The following is a 23,093-nucleotide window of genomic DNA, read 5'->3' on the forward strand; positions in this document are numbered from 1 at the left end:
AAATTGGACTTACAGCGGGACCAGTGGGACCATTGCTTCCATCACTGCCACGAGCACCCTAAAAAACAATCCAAATTAGAATTTCAAATTCCTGGTATACAATTAAAGAATTTTAAAAATGCAAATGTAAACATTGTATAGTTAAACAATCACTTACAACTGGGCCAGGAGCACCAACTCTTCCTCTTTCGCCAGGGAGACCACGAGCACCCTGAAAGTAAAGTAGACACAAGTTATTACACAATGTAACAGAGTACATACATAAGAGTGATTAGCATAGCTTCTGTCTCTTCTTACACTCTGCAACAATGTGCAGCCCTGAGCAAGCTTAATCATACACATGCCAGGTTGAACTCAATGGAATGTATATTAGGAGTGAAGAATTACTGTAGCCTATAAAACAATAAGGTACAGATTTTGATCAAAACTGTGCCATTCTGATCAAAATGTGCCACCTTCTGATCAAAATTAGGCCACCAAGAATGAAACAGAAGTATTTTATTTTACTGATTAGTAGCAACTAGCAAATCTTTAAAATAACTGTTTATTTTCATTCAGGTTCCAAAGAGAAAAATACTTACAGGTTGTCCTGGGGTTCCATTTTCACCAGGGGCACCAGATTCACCCTGAAAATAGCAAATATTATCTGTTCAGCATATATTTTGTCCTTTCACTGTATGATTTTCAGGAAAGGATCAGACAAGTGCTTGTTTGGATTGGGATCAAAATGCTTTGCTAATTGAGGGCAACTACTGTAGTTGGATGTAGCAATATTTGGGCAGCGATTCAGCTATTATACAAGGATATTGCCCAAAGCAGTCTCACTGAGTTTATTCAGACTAGTACACCATACATCACCAATTGTCAAGGTATAAACAGAGGGGCAAGGGAATGTAATGAAGAACCTTAGAAAGAATAAAAACTGGTTTAAACAGTCAACAAGAAAGGAGAAATGTCCAGATAGGATTTTGATAAAATAATTTCTAGATCAAACTGTACAATTTCAAGTGGAAATAATAATGGAAGATACAAAGTTAATGCCTATATTGGATTTTTATGATGATGATGATACTGAGAGTATTTTGATATATAACTACAATGAATAATTATGTTGAATAAAAAAACATTACCAAAGACTATGAGAAAAGTATTAGAAATGGTTGAAAATGGTTTGGATAGGTAAATGGAGTGGCATGCTTCTTCTTCTTTTTTTTCCTTTTTTTTAAAAACATGTTTAAAAAGAAGCATATTAGTAGTCGTATTGGCCATATAGCAAATCCAATAAAAAATCCACCAAACAGTGATACCTTTATTGACCAACCAAAATCAGAGGTGGGTCCTTCTACTCTGCCTTCTCATAAGTTGTAAGGGTCAGCTCATACTCAATAGAGAAGTGGTGGTGCACTGGGCATCCTGTCCACTGTGGCCTGAAAAAGCGGTGGATTGGGGCCTCAGGGCTGCCGCTGTGGCAGCTGAGGCCCCAATCCGTCGGGGAAAGGGGCGGTCTGTAAACCGCCTTAGTTATTGTAACTAGACTTTTGGGAGGGTACAAAGTTTCAAAATGGCAGAGCTCCTCTTTATTGTTGACATGAAGTATAGGATTCAGAAAAAGAAATTCCACACATTCTGATTGCTTCTCTTGCTACATACAGCTTCCATGCAAGGATTTGGACCTGCAAACGTTTATATTCCATGTGTTTGGGTCAAATTTTCAAAACAGAACCCTCATTATGTATCATTCATGGCTTTCACTGATTTAGGAAACCTAGACAGTGTTTGTACCAGGCGATATTTTGAAACACACATCAGCTAGGAAATCATGGTGCTGTTATGAAGTGCCTGTTCTTCCTAGAATAAACCATATATGCTGCTTATAGTAAAATTATTAATTTTTACCTTAATACCCTGAGCACCAGGTTCTCCTTTCCGACCATCCAAACCATTGTGTCCCTATAATGAATAAAGAAATATTTATTGTTAAAATCTTCCCATATGGTCTCCTCACTTGAAGAGATTTATGCACAGAGAAATGCTTATATATCTGCTGGGGAAAGAGTGGAGTTTGGTTGGTTTGCTAAAAGAGATAGCTCTGTGTGTGTGTGTGTGTGTGTGTGTCAATATGTTACAGTGTCAGGAATATGTCAGGTCACAGAAAAAGACATAGTGTATGTAATTCAAATGAAGGGCAGCTTAAAAAAAAAAAGACAGAGATGCAAAATAGTGCATATAGATGGAAGGGGACTGAAATGTGCCCTGCTGCATTTTTACAGCTTGCCACTAACCACTAACTAGTAGCTTCCCAAGTGATCTGCACTATTGGAACTCCTGCAGCAAAATGGTCGCCACACTGAAGCAAAATTAAGAATGTCCAGAAATTGAATGTAGCAATTTGGGTGCTAGTGAGCAACAATTCACATAGCATGGAAGGATACACTGGGCATTATAGCTCCAGTGAACAGTGCTAGTTGAAACCTGGCACCAACATCATTCTACATTCACCACATGACCGCTGTGTTAATAAAGGATGCAGCTGGCACAATAGGAAATGGTTTTGGTACTGTGAGAAGGTATCTAGTTGGCTTGCCCAGACATGCCACATGGCTTGATGCTAGTCTGCTTTAAACTAAAACTCTTAGAGCTCTCATCAGTCTAAATGATTTCATAGTCTCGTAGCTTACTTCTTTCTGTCATACAACCATAAATATGCACATCACATTATAGAGTCAGATCCCTGTCCCAAGGAGCTTATCAGTTATACATTTCCACATAGAATGAGGGAGTAGACACTGGGAAGCAATATGTGGTTGTTTATGAAAATGCCTGTTCCCTGAAGTAGTGCTGGGGAACCTCTTCAGCTCTCACAAGTCCTGACCAATGTGGTCAGATCTCAAGGATGATAGGAACTATTGTATCAGAGAATGTCATGTGAAAGCATGTCTATATTACCATGTGTGTCAAGTGAGTTTTGGTGTTTTTTTTCTAAGACAACCTATTGTACAAAATACCAGGTGTTGTATGTATCACTATATATCCACCACAGACATATTCAGCTTCTTAAGAGTCATATATTTAATTGTATTCCTGTCTCAAAGAAATGCTCACCCTTATTCCTTTGAAGCCAGGCAGACCAGGAGTTCCAGGAAAGCCACGAGTACCCTTTGGAAAAAAACAAGTGAGATGGCTTAGGGGTTTTTTTTAAGTAAAAAGAGTTCATTTTTATATATAGCTGGACAATGCAGATGGGCTCGATAGATCTGACAGAGGATTCTACACCATATGGCTTGGAGACTGATGCCATAAACTGTCCTCCCTACACCAGTATTTTGTGGGGCATGATTTTAAACAGAAAATTTTCATGCACAGGGCTTGCTTCAACTGGGGCTTTACAATCCAAACCTTAATTACAGAATTAAGGCTGGCATTGTAAACTCCCAACTGAAGCAAGCCTTGGGCATGAAAATGCTTAGTTATCTGTTATCAGCCAGAATACTTATTCATATTACAAATGCCTCTCCTCCTGTTTTCTTTTTATTAACAACAATGAAGCACATATTTCCATAAATTGCATAGCAAAGTCCTACAGGAGACTTAAGCTTTGCAAATGAAAAGTCTCCTAGGGCTCTGATGCTCTGCTTCCTCAGGACAGAAGTACCCCCCAGTAAAATAAATGGCACTAACTCCAAAGAAAATGAGTTTAGTGACCTCTGCAAGTCTAATGCTATCTAGATGTGGGCAATGACTGCAATGGCTTGGACTAATGGAAGATATAACCCAGCCCAGCAGCACATTCATTGCTCCCTACACGACCTGTACCTTTGGTTGGCAACAGGGATGACACATTAATATAAATTATACGAAACTCCCTGACTTATACAGAACCAGGCTATTTGTCCATCTTTCCAGTGCTGTATGCTTCAGATCTCTGGAACACAAGGCTCACCAGAGGTAGCAGGATTGCAACTCCAGTTAGCCCTGGCCAGAACAGACAAGAAAGAGGGATAATGAGAGTTACAGTCCAAAAATATCTGGTGGGCTGTAGTTGCCCATTCTTGGTCTCTTCTGACTTGTAGTCAGTGATGGAGGCCCCTAAAACATGCTCATATTTTGGGGGGGGGGGACTTTTTTCTGTTCAGGGGAACCTCATAATCTGAGGTCCTATGCAGTATCATATTTAGTTTGTACTGCTGCCAGAATTTATCAGGAAAGGAGTCTTTCTTCATCACCCACTTTCACCTAGTGCCACCAAAGTCTAAACCTGGGATATTTTTCAATATGCTCTGTGCTTGAGTGATGACCCCTTCCTTGTCTTCATTGGGGGATTCTATCTGCTGCTCCCTACCATTAATATTTGAAACATCTAGAATCACAGACAAAATATGCAGCAGTGTACTCATACCTAAACTACTGGAAAGGAACAATAACAAATAAATAAAAATGGTCCCTATAAATAAATTAACAGCTATGAATGCTTAAAGAATAGTGTATTGGCATATGTACTACAGAATAACATTTAAGTGTATTATAAGTTGTGTGCATATGTGCCTTCAAGTTGCCTGTCAACTTATGGTGACCCCATGCATTTCATAGGGCTTTCTTAGGCAAGAAATAATCAGAAGTGATTTTTAGGCCATGTTTCTTAGACCTATTGTATCTATTGCAAAATATTATATAATGTTATGGTGTAAAAAGTGATAGTACCAATAGTAGTAGCAGTAGCTGCAATTTACAACAGTGTTAATGGATTATAGAAGAAAAGACACTCACCTGAGGTCCAGAAACACCCCTCTCACCAGGTCTTCCGGGTTTACCGGGATGACCCTATCAGAACATTAAGGCAGATAAAATTTACTATTTTTATTCAATAGCAAATGAATTAAGCATATTAACATTGCTATCAATAGGGTTCATTTCCCAAGAGGCACAGCTGTCACATTTTTAAAGCCACAATCCTAAACTGAGAATAAGACTTCACAGGACATTTCTGCTGCTGCAGGATTACAGTGCACGTTCTGTATTTTGCAAATGCAATAAGAATTCTTCTTTGGAAACAGAGTACTGGGCAAATCAGCTACTAATAAAATGCTACTGGATTGTAGATTACATTTTTAAAATATTTTATCCAAAGGGTTGGAGAAACAGTCACAAAGCTAGGTGACCAAAGTGGGCAAGATCCCCATAAGGTTCTGTGGGGTGGTATGGGAGGTTAGGTAGTGAGGATAATCAATGCTTTGGAAGAGAAAAAGGCTCCTGTTTGAATATTCTAGGAACCCAGATCAAACAATACTTACATCTTCACCAGCCTTTCCAGGAGGACCAGGTGGACCACGTGCGCCCTGGGGGCCCTAATGGCAAACAAACAAACAAACAAACAAACAAACAAACAAACCAATAAATAAATAAATAAATATAGTAGTACTGTAATTAGTTCAGAACAAACAATGGGTATCAAGAGGTTCCTGTGATACATGAACTATTGACTTGATTAAACTCTAGCATTTGTTCCAAACTTTGGAGGTTACTATTTATGGATTCTGGCTTTCATAAAAATACAGGATCTTGACATTGATCATACAAACCCATTTTATTTCCCTCAATAGTTTTATTCACACAAAAATCAGTGCAAGGGAGTGACAGAAATTTAAACTGTGGCTTGCCTGTCTAGCAAGATCACATCTAGCCCTCAAGTTCCTTAGAATTTTTCAGCTTTGGTAGAAGCAAGCAGGTATCTAATCCATCACTGCATTTGTCACTACCCTCCACCCTGTTCTTTTGCAAACAGCCTCAAGTAACAGACCCAAATGAATTCTCCAGATTCTTAAATTTTGAAAGATATCTTCCATGCAAGTGGATATTACAGAATTCCAGTCATTCTCATAGTAAAAAAATGGGTTTAATTACCGTTTGACCAGGTTCACCAGGTTCACCAGCAGGTCCTTGGTAGCCAGGAGTGCCCTAGAAGGGAGAAGAAACATTTCATTCAGTTTTGAGTATTGCATGAAAAATACTCTACTGGTAAGAGGAGTGCCTGAGGAAGAGAAGTAGGAAATGCAGGCAAATTCATCTGAAGGAACCAGCCATACAAATGACTTAGCAACAAGAAGATTTCATTTTGGAAGCCCTGGAATAGATTTCCTCAAACTAGTTCCCCTCCAGACATTTTGAACTACTCCCAGCAGCTGTATTATGGCTACTTAAGATTAAGAACTGCATTTCAACAAATCTGGAGGACAACAGGTTGGTGTAGGCTAGCCTGGAATGTTAGGCTGTGATGCAGATGTCGAGTTCTTAAAACGAAGGGAGTCAACTTCTACATCATCAGAAAAGAGAGCAAAAAGAACACACATTTGTATAAAAGGTGCCCATGACAATTTATAACAATTTATGCAAATTCAGATATGATGTCTCTAATTTAAGTCATAATGAAATGTATTTCAGCAGACAGGGGAAGTCATGATCAGAAGACCTGCGTGCCTGTCCTGATATATGGGCAGCTTTGAGATCTGTGCTCTCCCTATCATTATCTTTATCTTTAATTGGGACTTGAATTAGCTACCTCTTCAAACAGAGCAACAGTTCTCTACCTTTGATCCTCTAGATGTTCTGAACTTCAGATCCCAGAATCCCTGACCATTGATCATAATGGCTGGGCCCTCTGGGTGCTGAAGTTCAAACTTCTGAAACAGAGGATGCTTTCAAACAGAGGAGTGTCCTCTGAAAGTAGTTTCTATGGCTAGCCAAAACAAGAAGACAACAAAACAGAAGACTAGTAGGAAAATGGGAGAGATGGAAGACATATACATTGTGTGCTTTACACCATCTTAGCAGGAATATTAAGGGAGAAATTGAGAAGAGGACAGTTCAGAAGGGGAAAGCTAAAGATTATTCACTTCCCCTCTATGGCTGGAAGCTGTAAAACTTATGATTATATTGTAAAGGGTGCATGTGGCAACAGCAGTTAGTATAAGATATCTCACTTGTGCGCTTCTATTGTTAGAATTTAGCAAAAGCAAAATGTTTTCTTATAGCCAATGCTTTTCACATATGTATTAATAATGTTCCAAACCATGGGCCTTCAGACATTGTTGGCCTTCAAGCTTCCAGAAATCACAAGACTTTTGGACCCGAAATGCACAAGGGAGTGGTGTTTACATGATGCATGCCCCCAAAGTGGCCAGAAGCCATGCCAAAGCCACACTAGGGGGCTAAAAGCTGGCCCAAAACGGAGCAGTGATAATCTGGCTCCTGGTGATAGCCATTTTGGGACTACAGCGGCGGTCTGCTTTAGAAGTGGGCCATGTGGTTGCTGCGATCTTGACACAATCCCGGCAGGAGCAGCTGGAGGCCGCTCCTACAGGGCCATCTGCTTCACCCGCTGGTCAATGGTCAAGGATTCCATTAATTGTAGTTCAACAACATCTGAGGAACCAGCTTTGGGAGCAAATAATTTAACAGATCTCTCTACCAACAAGCGTTCATGATCCTGTGATATGAATATACTTACAGGGGGACCGGTTACTCCAGGTGGGCCTCTGGGTCCCATTATACCCTGGGAAAAAGATACAAAAATGGTCAAGTTATTAAAACTGTAAGTAGGATTGAAAAACAGTTTTTCAATATGACTTATTTTACTACTCATTCATAATAAGATAAAATTAACAAATCAGAACATCAGCAGTATTAGAATTCCAGTTGTCATGAATCAGTTGTTTTGAATCACAACAAACATTACATTCATATCCAAGAGTATGGATTGCCTTTTCACTACTGCAAGCAAAGTATTGGCCATTATGCACCACTAAATTTTTACATTAGCTCATGCTTCTTTGTTTTAAAGCTTCTAGTTTGCAAAATATATTAATTAGAATTTACATTTCAGTTTGATTTGTTAGAAGATTTTTTTTTAAAAAAAGATCTCTTTGGTTGCTTTTATTACACATTACTGCTTTACTGCATTTTAAAGATTCTCAGGCTTTGATGTCACAAACTGTGGAACCTCAGCTGGGCCAGATTATGCAGATGGATACCAGTCCACCCCAGTAAACTAGGAGATTCATATTGGCAGCAAGGGCATTCTGTTCACTTCAGGAGCTTTTGCTGACCAGCATGGTAGGATGAACCTGTTCTTATGCTCTAGCATCTGGCAGTGGAGCTATGTAGTCAGTAATAAAAGCAGCTACAGACATCAACTCTTCCCTTATCCTGTGATTTTTGCCTCCATCATCTCTGCAGAGCCTCTAAGGAACCTCAGAAGTATGTGGATGAATCACACAAATGATACATTGCAGTTTCCCATGCAGGAGCATGTGAAATGATGAAATATTGCTTTTGATTCAAAAGATTTAAGCAACTAGTCTAGATTTAGGCAACTAGGCTTCGACACCATACTTTCTGGCAACTGGATCTGAGGTTTTAAAGAGAAAGCCAAATGGGTTATTTTTCTTTTGGGGGCAGGCTGCTTCACATTCCCATTGTTTTTTTATCTTTCTGAATACAAAATAGGCCTATACTAAACAGATGCCCTAAATAGGTCTGTACTTACAACTTTAAATAAAAATTAGCTTGTACTGGTTGTTATGATTGGTTGCAGTGATCATATAGCTAAATCTGAGTGTTAACTAATTTGGGCATTACAGCTATTTTGATGTTTTTATATTTTCAGCTCAGTTCTCTGACTTTGCAACTACTAACTTGCTCACATTACCAGAGTTTAGTACTAGTATTGGACAATGTGTGGCCTTACAGATGTTGCTGGACAAGCTCCATCATCCCTTATGGTGGGCTATAGTTTCTAGAGTTGGTGGGAGATGCAATCAAAGAACATCTGGAGGACCACAAGTTGTCCCCTAGTATGGATGAAGAAGAGAGGGGAAAATGCACCATGACCACTCCCCTATAGATTTATTCAAGCAAAGTCAGATGCATAAGCCTGCATCTCCAACAAAAGTTGTGTCTCTCTACCAGTTGGTGATTTTTGATTTATAACATCCAACATAATGTCAGCTCATTTTTTGCTATCTCCTCTCCCTACCACAGTTTGCTGTCAGTGGAGTTCTGGGAGTTACTGTCCAAAAAGCTTTTCCAAGCTCTTCTACCTACCCTCTTGTTGTGTGTCATTAGGTCAGCTCCATACGTCATATGCAAGCTCAGGTCATAGAACGGATGGAGTCAGTAATGCCACTGGGTGTGATGGAGTAGGTATGGCAGGTGCAGACCACACCAGGTGACACCCAAGAGGAGGGGTGGCATCTGGTCGGGTCCTATGCCTGATGTGGCAGAGGGTGAGCACATCTCTTGTGGCTTTGCTGCTATCCTGGTTCCCTCCTCTGGGAGAGAGCTGAGTCAACAGTGGTGATGGTGGTGTATCCTTTTTCTGAAGACACTTTCAACATGGAAAGTAGGATAAGGGAAACTTTCCTTCAAAGAGGATCCTCAAAGTTAACCCCTTCCATTTATATGGAGCCAGAATAAAAGCATCTGTTTGGTGAATTGTGTCCCATGATTTCACCAAAGCAACGCAAGCATACTTTTCCTACTATCCTTCCAAATCCTTACTCTACTGCTACCGGTGGGACAGCATAGTAAAGGTAGCTAACGGATGTCATTCTACTGAAACTTCCATCAGTCAGCTCCCTCCAACACAATGACAAAAGGTGATGGAAACTGTAGTGCAGCACCTGGAGGGAAATATGTTTTTCACACCCAGGTTAATGGATTGTGTAGAATGTGTTTGTGTATAGTATCTGCATGTGAAGTTATCCATAAAATTATGTCCATAGTTACCCAACAATAACATATGTCTGACTTCATGATAGTTTCATATTACTGTCAGTGGCAGTTAACAACAAAAATTACTTTTACACTGTGTATACTTTTACTTTTGTTTATGTCATTGGGCCTAAAAAAATCTGCATGATTATGAGTCATCGTTCTGCTCAGTGTAAACCCTGTACCAATACTATACAAGATAACTGGTATTATGTAGTTACTTAATGCTCCATTGGTTGTATGCAAGCATGTAATGAAAGGAGGGGCGTGACATTTCAGCCTGGTAAATTCGCTGTGCTGGCTTTGATATTTCTGATTTGAAAACACCATTTCCCAAAGGTCATTTCCTAACTGTAAAAAGGGAAATCTCTGCGTATAGGAGTCATATATAAGTATGAGGGTAGGCTATGACAGGCAGCTATCAGGTAACAGCTCTGAAGCTTTCTGTATGCTAATTGTAATTGAATAAGGACCGGAAGCCACAAAGGAATAAAAATGCTGGGGCTAATCACAACAGAAGCCACAAAATGGCTCCCTCCCTAGACAGTTACAGGTGCCACACAGTCAGCCCTCAAGCACAAACCCTGAAGATCAAGCTATCCTGAGGTACATGTCTTGCAGGAATTCTGATTCTAGGACTTGGATCCTTTGGCCACAGCAGCCTCTATCAGACCTACTTGTGAACTTGCACAACAAAAACATGGAGAATTCTTTTAGGGTGCAACTGACATGCTTGGATACTTTGTGCAGAGTGGAGATGGCAGTGCTGTTATCTCTCTTTGAGCATAACTGGGAAGTGTGGGGAGAAGAGGCAATATGATCATGCTATCTTGGTACGTCTACAGAACATTTAAGGTGGCCTACATTTCCATTAATTTAGAAGGTCAGTACAAAAATGACACAAAACTGTTGTGTGTATTTAAATTACATCAGTGTGAAGTGGGGTGGGGAAATATGGTTAATTCATCCCAAGATTCTATTATGTATGTGTCAAGAATGCTAGAAATGTGACAACTTATTTTTATAAGCAAGTCTTAATACCAAACAATTTATTTGGAAGTAAATAAATTATTCTAATTGTGAAAGCCTATGCATGTTTATCCAGAAGTATATGATAGTTTACTTAAAGCTCAGTAATGCTTGATTTGTTGCAAAGGATTACTTTTATAGGTACTTTCTACAGTCTTAATTTGATTAACTGATTTAATGATTGGATGGAAGACAACCAGAGCAATTTTGATTGGATGAAATATAAATTAAGTTCTCCAAAGCTGAACACACTTACTCAAAAATCAGTTCCATCAAAATCAAATCAATATGATTAACTTTCAAATCAACAAGCTTCGCATCAAGGGGTATAAATCTCAAAGAAATCAAGGGCATGTATCAGAATATAAGGACTGCAGCTTCGTGCTACAATTCTAAGCATATACATATTTTGAAACAAGTTCTCTTGACACCAGTGCTTTCAGTTCATGTAAATAGGCTTACATTGAAACAGAGATGGAAATAAATGGGTCTTACTTGAAAACCTTGGCCAAGTGATTTTGATTAACAAGACATATACTTTAAAACAAATACCCTCTTTTGCAACAAATTATCATTAACTTCATCTCAATGGAACAGACAGACAGCCATCTAGCTACCTAGTCAGCTAAATATATAACTGATCCTGCACTGTGTAAATTTTCACCCCCCCTTCAAATTAAGAGCTATCAACTATAAATTGTGCTATGTTGTAACCATTGTTTCTCTGATCAAGTAATGGATCTATTATTCATTAACCATTCTTTGGTTTACAACCTATAGGCCTAGCTCCAGACAAAGTTACTGGCAGGTGAGAAGCAGAAATATGTGACTAGGTTCAGAATTCATTACAGTCCATAACATCAGGGGGCCCATGTGGTTAGTCTGTTTCTGGTCCCCCATCCGCAACTGGGGTTTCCTCACTTCCAGTTAACATCTCTTGAGAATGGTAGGTGGATTCAGATACAAGATGGCTGACCCACCTAAAATCCATTCAGCTTCTGAGATGGGACCTGTATATGACCATGAATTGCAAACTTCCTCCTAGTAAGGGCTCTCCCTATCCATGATATGCAGCTTGTAAGAGGTTCCGAGTTGCTGGATGCCTATTTTGATAAGTACAGTGGGTGCTGTCAGAGCAGGAATTTGGGGCTTAAGTCCAGGATCTCACCAGCAGAACAAGAAGGCCCCAAGAACTGCAAGACAAGCTTATAGCCTTTGGCATGATGATGTGTAAGACCATTAACCCCAAAATTTAAAAGCCACTAACTAGCTGGATTTACAAATTGGCTTTACAGTGCTGTGTTATAAGATGTGTAACAGTTTACATCAGTGGAGTTTAGACTTGTGCACAATACTTGGGCATGAAATGAAACTTTTGCTTACCATAGGTCCGGGGCCAAGATCAGCTGATTTGGATACGTCATATTGAGCAGCAAAGTTCTGTGGGAGATAAGAAGGGGAGAAATTAATACCATCGTAATCTCTTTAGGTTTTAAATACTATTTCTGTGTCATATGCTTCCCGCTTGTGAAGATAAGGTTCAATCATGGGAGAGGGGGCAGAGTAATAGCCTCATTACATAAGGCTCTGTTAGGTTTCTTACCAGCATTCAAGATATTTTATACCGTATACAAAGCCAACAGTAAAATGTATAAACTGGCATTTGTGTCAGTAAGCGTTTATCTACTTAACTAGGAAAATGGCTCTTTAGTACATAGAGGGAAGGAATGTAGAAGAAACCAAATAAAACAGTATATTTAATGCTTTTTCCTTGCATGTTTTTGGGTCCCTAAGAGTTTTTTTTAACCAATGGTTAACACTACAGCACTTGTAGACATGCCTGAGAAGATGTGGTCGAAAAGATAATCCTCATTTTTGATGATGCTAAAATTTTATGAACTGCTTGACATTATATACATCGTTAGATCCTACAATGCATTTCCAGTAAATTAAAACTTTGGATGCCTTACTCCGCCAAGACCAGGAGGACCAGGGGGGCCTGGGAGGCCTGGTGGACCATCTTCACCATCTTTGCCTGGTGCACCTGGTGGACCCTATGGGAAAAACATACATGTCCAATTCAGTATATTTTAAAAACCCAAGAGCAAAATAGAAGAGGAAACCACAGCTGTCATTCAAGTGCAAATCTTCTACCATCCAAAATGTCTCTGTACTTTATAGTAACTGTAAGTTGGAACAATCTGAATTTCTCAATCTTATTGTTTCATGACAACTGGAAGATTAACAGTGCAATCTTAAATGTGATTACATAAAGATAAGACTCAGTGAGCTTACTCCCACCTTAAATGCACATAATATTGTAGCTTTAGGCAATAATTCTATATACACTTTTCTGGGAGCAAGTTGTGAATACAATGGGGTTGTTTGGAGGACTTAATGTGTGAAGGATGACCGCATTAACAATTTGCAAGCATATTTAACACTGGGACTTAATTATATTGAGCTATTAAAATGGTTTTTAAAAGTTTCATTAGAGCACTGGCTTGTGATGAGTGAATAAGGATTAAAAAAAAGGCACCTTTCTCATATTAAGATGGCTGTAGAATGTGTGGCCATTCAGAAATGGTTAGACTGCATATCATGCCTAGGCAGTATAGCTAATGGTGAATCCTAATGATAGCTCCAGTCCATGTGGAGGGCAATATGTTGGTACTGAGACGCTTATTATGGTACTGAGTGAGAACATGGTAAATATTCCAACAGTTTTTTAACTTGTTTTGATATAACATGGTCCAATAATTCTTTTTTTAAGACTAAGATATGTCCATATTAAGTCCTTGATATCACTTACAGGTGGGAAAAAAAGCAATTCAGGGTAATTTGTATCCTTGATATCTATTTTTCTTTGTGTGTGGTTGGTATTATCACCATGGTTGAAACATTATTATTCTAACTAAACTATCTATATGAAGTAATATATAGCTAATTGGATATCTGAACAAATGGGTTTCCAAAGACTATATTTAAAAGTGGAGATGGGGATTGGTATGCTGTAAAAATCTGATCACAAAATGTATGTTTTATAATTATATAAACTCAACTGGGCAAAGCAATCATACTAATTCCCATAACTCAACTGATAAGTCCCAAATCAGTTAGGTTTTTTTAAAAATGCAATACAAACATTTGGTATGTTCTCTTTTTCATGATTTTCAAATGTCTTTCTTCCACAACTACTGAAGACTGTATATGGACATATGCAATTTGGATATATAGTCCCATGCTACCTTGTAAATTCTATGTTTAGCTACAGGTGAAATCAAAGGCTGTTTTTACTAAGCAGATTTTGGGACTACTGTATCTGTGTTCCAAATGACAATTATAAGGATCAGAGTTCCAAATATATTTTAGAAGCACACTCACACACATATCAATTTTGCTCAATATCTGTTTCAGTGAAGAGGCTCGATTTGGGTAGAATGAGTCATAATCTTTCCTAAAGTACTTCTGAATGATCAGATATTAATGGCCTGTGGCAAGCAGCCCTTAACATATACCATGTTCAAGCCTGGTACACTGAAAGTGACTTCTTTACAGAGACAGTATGGGCATTCTCATATATGATCTATATTGTGAAGACAAGATGGAGCTATTCTGACTTCCCAACAAGGCATCAGACTACTGCTGCTCATGATGAAATAACATCCAAGTTACTCAGTAACACAAAGCCCTCGGAGTAACTTAGAATGTACTTAACTTTGTAGTGTCAACTAAAATGAGTAGTTTGGGGAAAGGGGTCCAGAGCATCTCATACAACATATACAAATTCTGCCCTTTTGTTTTTTATTTTGCTGGTATAAAATGGGGCCAGCATACCTTGTAATTCACCAAGCAAACATAGCAAACAAACAAGTGGTGTATAGCACTGTCCCCAAAGCATGGTTGATTGATTACTGATCATTGATGGGGGGCTGTGGCCTATGAAGGCCTTCACAAACTGGGATGGTGGTGGTGGCAATAATCTGTAGGTGATGCCTGGATAGCAAGGTGTGTGAAGAGTTAGTGAGCCACAACTTGTGGTGGGTTATATGTGGCAGTGGTTAGTTTGTTTCAGCCTTCAGCTGAGGAAACAATTAACCTGAAGTAGGCCTTGAAAGTCTGATTTTTCCGTATATAGGGATATACCACATCTTACATGGAGGCAAATCTATATTTACCACGGCATACACACGTATCATAATGTAAAACAATGAACATTCCTGGCTACTTGACATTTGTGCCAATATCATACATCAGAGCCTTTGCAATGCAAAGACACACAATTTATCTACACATGCATGTTAGAAACATGAATGTATGAAGCACATCTTGAGAAAGCCATGTTTTTGAACAACTACCAGAGTTTCCCAGCTAGTATGGGGATTTAGGGAGCTATGGTAAAAGAAATGTTACTTTTCCAAGCCCTGATAATGAATTCACTTGATGACTGCCCTTCTGAGGCCTTGGGCATGCCTTCCTATATCTCTGTGACAGAAACACCACGAAAAACTGACTCTCGGGTCAATGTCTGAGCATAGTCTCTCTCTCTCTACTCAGTCTTCTTAACAATCAAGAGACACTGTATATATCTCAGGAACAATAACAATCCTGGCATCTATACAAGTGAATGAGTTAAACAGTTTTCCAGCTCTTGAAGAGATTCTTTTGAAAGGGAATTGTGCAAATCTTATAGGAAGGCAAAATGGGATTCACGGTACAGTTAATGTGTTGGTGAGAATAGGGAGGCACAGGCAAGGGAGATATATAAGCAGAGCTCTCAAGACCTTGGACAGTGTGCATCACAGGTTGTGGCTGGGACAGTGTAGTTTTGCACTGACAGTTAGCAGGATGGCCACACAAAGTAATGATCAGAAAGTTAACATCCAATTGACATAAGATCTGCTATCTCATTGTGAGAAACCACAGGTGTTAATTTTAACTGTGACTATTACACTGCAGAGACGAACAAAGGGTGCACCTACACTGGAAAAATAATGCAATTTTGACACCACTTTCACTGAAATGGCTCCATCCTACAGAATCCTAGGATTTGTAGTTTTGTGAGGTACCAGCACTCTCTGGCAGAGAAAGTTAAAGACCCTGTAAAACGACAGATCCCATGATTCCAGAGAATGGAGCTACAGCGCTTAAAGTGGTGTCAAACTACATTATTTCCAGAGTGTAGATGCATCCTAGGAAGCAAGAGCTCTTCTCTTTTTGACAGGTATACTATTTTGGGATATTTTTAGCCTATTACGTAATGATTTTGCTCACTAGATTTATTTCATTCATTCCCTTTCCTTCTCAGGTTGAACCTCCACTAATTAGACTGCAATTAACATCTCACTGAACTAAAACTGTTTTAAAAGTGACTGCATTTGGGACTGTAAACCTAAAGACCATTAGCAGCTGTCTGTCAATATTGGACATGGAAGTAATACAGACATGAACCCTTTGCAAATCACTTTTCTATAGTTAAATGATGTTTTTCGAAATTGTGATTTCTTACAATGCTACACAGATATTCCTAACCACACTTAACTTTCCCAAATTACACACAACATTTCTCCAAGTAAATGTGTTCGATCATACATTACAGCCTCATTGATATAAATTAAAGTGTATGTGTGAGAAGACACACAGAGAGAACATCTGGATAACTATAATGAAGCCTGAATGCCTTCTTATATAGTTAAATGAGAAAAGAAGGCTGACAGCACGTAATGAGTCGGATCGAAACAAAAGTAGTTACATCAGCAGTAAGACTTCATTTAGTCCCAAGTGGCTTCTCTAACTGATTTCAAGAGGACTGAAGCACAGTTAGCTTCATTGAGATCCAACTCAGTGGCTCAGGAGATATAGGCTGCTTGTCTATAGACATTTCCCTGGGAATATGTCACTGAATTTGGTGGTTCTTACATTGAAATAGAAATGCATAGGACTTTACTGCTAATAGTGAAGTTCAGAATTTTGTCACCATCTATAAGGATCATATAAACAGTTGCTTTCCTGCAAAGATTTCAATATAATGAGCAAAACTGATATATATAATAGCTCTTTACCCTGTCTCCTCGTGGCCCTTTGTCTCCTCTGGGGCCCTGAAAAAGGAAAGCAAAAAATATAAATGTTAAAGAAGTCTTTTAGGCATAGAAGCATACAGGGTTAAAAAAGAAACTTCTGTTAATGGCAGTGTAGTAAATAGTACCATATATATTACTGTTTCTGAAACTAATCAGTAACGTATAGCTCAAGAACAACAGGATGTATTGGCTTTTATTTAAAACGTTGGTTTAATAAAACAGATACAGATATACTATCGATTAATTCTATATTAGGCACTAAGTATTCATTTATTGTACACCTAGTCTCTAAATCAGCGGTGTACTATGCCTTGCAAATATTTTGTAGGTAGTTATTTTATAATTACTAAACTCTGAGACACCCTCAAGACGAATGCTTAAAGTTACTCCTTTTCTGTGAATACATCTTCACATTTCCTACTTCTTAAACTCTGTCTTTAGCCCACTTAAACCTAAATCCTAAACACATTCAAAGTCCCACTGATTTTGGCAAAACTTGTATTTGGTTCAGGTTCCATCCCACTTACAATTATGTGAAAGTAAACCACATTAAATTAATTTAAATTCCTTTTCGATACATAAGAGCAGGCTCCTGGCATGCATAGGGTCTTAGCTGCATTCTTATTTAAATTCACCTCAGATTGATGGTATTTACTTTCAATTTCACGTTCTGAGTTTGGATTTTCCTTAAAATATTCTATTTTCAAACAAATCTACTGGGATTTTCTTTGAGAACCATAAAAGATCCCTGAAGGCCACAATTCCCTAATGCATGTTAGAATATCTTAAAATGCCTTACCCTCCGTCCTTCCGTTGCCTAGAAAAGAATGAATATTAAGTTAGGGAATAATTAAAGGTACCCACATTATTAACTAATTTATTATTAGCTTAGTAATGAGCTTAAAATATAATTAGCAAGGAGGGGGAACTAACATTAGTTAGCATTTGCTAAATCATGCAGATAAGAGATTATTTTAAAAGTCATACCTGAAGTCATTCATGCTTTTCAAATGAAATGATGTTTGTAAAAATGTTGTGCTTTAAAATCTCGTTAGGAATATCCAAAATGGTTGCACATGCAATGTAACTCTTGCAGCTGTGCTACATCCTCTGAATCTTACATTCACCTATAAAGGTAACTTTTTTTTTGACAAGAAGGACGGCCCATTAGGAAACTAGGGGTGGGTACATTTTAGACAGTCCTCACCATACTTAATAATCAGCAGCCTCCCCATGCATTTTTTAGGAACTAGGATTAGCAAGTCACCATTCATAGAAAAGTGTAGTTAGTCTACTCCATCCACTGTATATTGCACTTTAAAAATAATTGTACTGACCTCATTTACATCTGAAAAAACAAACAAAAATAAAAAACAGACAATTAACATAAAAATATTTTTGTATTTCAACCATTCATACTTGTTAAAATGATAGGATTTTAACTGATAGGAAATGCAAATGCAACATTACATTTTGAAGCTAATTAAACACTGAAACTACAGCATATTGATATCAAACTTGGAAAGAATTTTCCCTTAACCTCAAGATTCAAAGGGGTACATCTATAAAAGCAGGTTTAAGAGTCAAAACCAGGACCTGCAAGAGGGCCTTGAACTGAACACTGCATATGCTCTGGAGCTTTCTTTTCCACCTTCCCCCGAATCACTGAATTCATGAAATAGCATTAAACTAATTTTGTTTAACAAGAAAGCTATTCTTTCAGATGTGACAGTTAGTTGAAAATGACCAGTGAGAGGTTGTATCCAAGATTTTGGATTGCAGAAGTTAGACAATTCATTAGTAAAAAAATCTTCTTTCTTTGGGAATATTTATTCTGCTAATGCTTAAAACGGGAAGAACGTGTGCACTTAACTGCTCCAGGATATAAAACTCAAAATGTAAATAAACCAAGCTCAAAAAAGCCAGACTATTGATTCTGTATACCCAAGGGTTCTGGAATTGTGTTTCCAAAACATCAACGCCTCCCAACCCCCACATTTTGTGATGTGGCATTGTGGAGGGATCTACTGTTTGAAGAAAAAGGCTTAAAAAGATCACACTGAGCATGTTCAAAGCAACTCCCCATATTTCGGCAATACTACTGTGTAACTTCACTGTAGTCTAATCCATCCCACATTTTGAAAGCTGTAGACTCCTCCTATGAGATCAAGGCAGCATAAAAGGCTCTCCTCACAACAACAGCCATCCTGCAAGGCAGGTCAGACTCAGGCTCAGAGAGAATAACTGGCTAAAAGTAGTGCATTTCATAGCAGAGCGGTGACTTGAACACGGATTTCCCAATACCGAGCCCAGCACTTAACCATGCTTCCAACCGATCTTTAACAAACCTATTCAACAGTGCAGTGTAATAGTTTGGGTGTTGGAACAGGAATCTGGGACACAAAGGTTCGAATCCCTGCTCAAGCATGGAAACACACTGTGCACACCTTGTACAAGTCACACTCTCTGAGCCTTAGGCAATGGCAAACCCCCTCTGAATAAATAAATCTTGCTAAAACCCTATGGTGGAGTCATCATAAATCAGCCCTGACTTGAAGGGATATCACAGCAACAAAATAAAAAAAATAAATAAAATTACATTAATTATATTAAAAATTTAAAATAATTAAAAAAAACCCATCTAAACAGGGTTGCTAGTTCAGCATAGACTGCTATGCTTGCCACTTGAAAGACACATTGTAGGAATTAGAGTGCCATGGGTTTTTTAGTCTGGATACTCCAGCAGTTTCTTTTCCTACCCTGTTCTGGCTCTATGTATCGACAGATTCTGCATGTTGGGGATGCTTTGATTGTGCATTCCTGCATGGCATGGGGTTGGACTGGATGGCCCTTGTGGTTTCTTCCAACTTTAATTGTCCATAGCTTGAATATATATATTTTTTAAATTCCAGAAAAAAACCTTGATTTTGCCATTTTATATAAGGGAGACCATGTTACTATGCCATTGTGTATCATGGGATTTGAGCATCCATGGATTTTGGTTTCCACAGGGGGTCCAAACCCCAGCAGAAACCAAGGGCCCACTGCATTTGGAACACTGCTTATTCAATCTAGAGAGAAGGGCGGGGGAGGAAGGGGAGGTTGAGGTTTTTGTCCAAGAAGCAGAGCAAAAAGTGTCACTGCTGTATATTTTCTCAGGAAGAGCTTCATGTTTTGGCATCTGACAGCCTCATATGCAGCTAATGATGAAGAAGATCAGCACATATGTGTTAGTGCCATGGAACTAGGGGAGGGACAGGTAGGAAAAGCTCCACACCCAAAGAAAAGTACATGCTCTGAGTGAGTAGCCAAGTGCAAAATCTTGTTCATGTTTGCACAGAGGTAAGTTGGGCAACATTTAATGAGCATTAATCTTTATTGAACTCCTGAGATAGCTGGTGGCTTCCATGGTGAATCTGCTCTAGGTTTTTGTCTGAACTCGAAAAGAGCTATCCAAGGCACTGAAACTATTTGGGGGTTACTTCCATTAAAGTTTAGACTAAAACCCAAAGTAAACTCACTACTTCATTGACAATGCAACCCACCAGAACTGCAACTGAATCTATATGATAGACGACTTTTTACAAGATAAATCTATAACTCTCTCAAATGGATAATCATCATCATCATCATTACTATTACTATCTGTACTGCTGCTACTTTTAGTAGAAATGGTGGCATCAAATAACAAAAAGTTCATACTGGTTTAAATCATGAGGAAATTGGGTTATGACAGAAAAGATTGTTTTAGTATACTCATATTATGTGAAGCACATTTGTAATGATTTGAATCACTGGGTGAATGGAGAAATTAAATTCATGTTTCCTCCAAGATGATAAGATAAGGTCGGGCATTGTTTTTGAAAATGTAATACTTGTAAACCAAACTTATTTAGCGGAGGAAGTTTTTATTGGTTGCGAAAACTGTTATTTTTTTCTCTTCCCACTAGAGGGAGAAGTAATTCTGAATATAGAATATAGAAACAACTATACAAGATAGGATAAAACTGGTGATGTAGAATGCAATTGTAAAGACAAATATGTTCCTAAAATATTTTGGATTACAGATCAATAATTAATTATAGCAACTCTTTAACAGAAGCTCTGGATTCCAGGTTGCTTCATTCAATCCAGCTGTCTGCCAGACAAAACGTGGCAGGGTAAAACCTTTTCTTATGCATGGTAATTTCTATATGCAATATACAGAGTGTTTTAGGAGGTAGGGCGGCATGGATTTGCTGCAGGATCCAATTTGAAGACCACAACTTCCATTTATTCCAAGTACGTGAAACAGAGTGACAATGTCTCACGGGATCTACTTCTGCTTGTGCAGCATGTAAGATTTTGAGTTGTGCCAAACACTTTTTCATAGACAGATGAAATGCTAAAGTTTGCCTACTTTGGACCAAAAAAATGGATCCCCAAATGATAATCATGGAAACTAGTGTTGGGTGGAGGGCCTGAATACCCTAAAGCCATCAGATCCTTTCTGATCTTGGAAGCAAAGCAGGGTCAGCCCTAGTTAGCAGTTGGATGGTGATTGTTAGTGAATACCAGGTGCTTTAGGCTGCATTTCAGAGGAAGGAACTGGCAAACCACTTCTGAGTATTTCTTCCCTAAGAAAGCCCTATAGGATTCATGGGGTCCCCATAAGACGACAGTCAATGTTAAGGGACATACACCCATTAGGTGGGTTCAGCCTACCCAACATCACAGGGCCATTATGGGGTGAAAAATCACTCTGATCTTACATTGGGGTATCAAGTTAATATATATTTTCTGGGATCAATCTAGCAGTTGCTGCCTAATCAGTGTTTTGAATTCACTCGTTCACTCACTAACTAGAAATATTTACATGAGGATGACTAGTATTTCAGACAATATAATTTACTTGACTATCCTGCTGAGTGCTGAACGACACTTGAATATCATCACCCTGTACTTTTGTTTCAAAAAATGATATTGTGGGGAAAAGTCTGGGTGCTTTCTCTACCAGAAGAGGTCACTAAGGCTTGATATAGTGTGATGGAAGATTCCTGGAATATCCATTAGCCATATTTACTTGTTTCTTGAACAGAAAGAGCAAAACATGTACAACTTTCCCGGCAGTTGTAATTCCCTATAAAGCATCCAAAGGAAATAAAAAGGGTTTTGAATAACTCGAGTTAATTCCACACTCTCCCCGCTCTTCTTGTGGATTGGTGTGGTCGATGAGCTACCAAATCCTCCCAATAATAATAACAACGTCGATGACACCATTTGCGCAAGAGCTGGTCCATCTGGACTCCAGACACGCAAGGTCAGGGTCCTTGCATTTCTGCCTGCTTCCCTCTAGAGGGCGCCTTGTGAGCATCCTCCAACTCCAGACAAAGATCATGTACAACGCCCAAAGAAAGCCATTGCTCTTATAGACTTGGTCCTCTATTGTTTTCCGAATTCTTTCCAGAATGTGGAGCAACTTTACAATTTTATTCCAGGGAGATTGTACTGAACCTTTTGGAGTCTCTCTGTTTCTCCACGTCACACGTGATTGTCCCACCACACTTTTTTTTTTAAAAAAAGGAATATTTTTATTTGAATTATTGGTTAAGGGTTTTCTTGTCCTTCTCCTCTTTTCTTTTAAAGGGGTGGTAAATGGGGTCCGTGTGAAATGGATGGGGAGATGGTTGGGTTCTTGCCCAGGCACTATCTACCAGCCAAGGATGGAGAAAAGTAGTGGCGAGTTTATTATGTTTTCATTAAGTTTGAACTCTTTGCTGAACTTTATGGAAATTGAGAATAATCTTGTCCTTTATCGGTGTGGGGCTATAACTCTATTATGGGCATCTCATCTCCCCAAGGCAAAGGGTTTATGGATTGAGCTTGGAATAGTTACTTTGGGGGGAATCACAACTCCCAGAATACAACCAAGAGGAAAGCTAACTATGGGACTTGCTGAAGTAACCTGCCTAAGCTCTGGTTCTGGAAATAGATCGATCTAAATAAATCTATATGTGCAAGGTGACCAGATAGATGTAGCTAAGATCCAGAGAAATCTAAATAAATCTACGTATGTGAAGTTCGACCAAACAGATCTAAGATCCAGAGAGATCTAAATATGTAAATGTAAGTATGTGAAGGGCGACCAAATAGATCTAAGATTCAGAGAGATCTAAGTAAGTCTATGTATGTGAAGGGTGACCCATAGAAGTCTAAATAAATGCATGTATGTGCCAGGTG

The 23,093-nt window shown here is 38.7% G+C and overlaps 1 protein-coding gene across 1 annotated transcript in view; it reads right to left on the reverse strand.

The window, feature by feature from the left end:
* The window catches only part of COL1A2 (collagen type I alpha 2 chain), a 69,104-nt gene that overhangs the window by 45,302 nt on the left and 709 nt on the right, over window positions 1–23,093 (reverse strand). The window contains exons 2-15 of the mRNA XM_089534016.1: window positions 18,170–18,222; window positions 17,674–17,691; window positions 16,857–16,892; window positions 12,765–12,848; window positions 12,178–12,234; window positions 7,502–7,546; window positions 5,899–5,952; window positions 5,289–5,342; window positions 4,765–4,818; window positions 3,103–3,156; window positions 1,897–1,950; window positions 582–626; window positions 158–211; window positions 14–58 (exon numbers count right to left, since the gene is read on the reverse strand). Of these exons, the coding sequence (XP_089390142.1) occupies window positions 14–58; window positions 158–211; window positions 582–626; window positions 1,897–1,950; window positions 3,103–3,156; window positions 4,765–4,818; window positions 5,289–5,342; window positions 5,899–5,952; window positions 7,502–7,546; window positions 12,178–12,234; window positions 12,765–12,848; window positions 16,857–16,892; window positions 17,674–17,691; window positions 18,170–18,222 (707 nt within the window). The remainder of the gene's footprint in view (window positions 1–13; window positions 59–157; window positions 212–581; window positions 627–1,896; window positions 1,951–3,102; window positions 3,157–4,764; window positions 4,819–5,288; window positions 5,343–5,898; window positions 5,953–7,501; window positions 7,547–12,177; window positions 12,235–12,764; window positions 12,849–16,856; window positions 16,893–17,673; window positions 17,692–18,169; window positions 18,223–23,093) is intronic.

The sequence above is a fragment of the Sceloporus occidentalis genome, unplaced genomic scaffold, assembly GCF_023333645.1.
Source record: "Sceloporus occidentalis isolate IW3139 unplaced genomic scaffold, rSceOcc1.0.p SCAF_7, whole genome shotgun sequence".
Taxonomy (NCBI): Eukaryota; Metazoa; Chordata; class Lepidosauria; order Squamata; family Phrynosomatidae; genus Sceloporus; species Sceloporus occidentalis.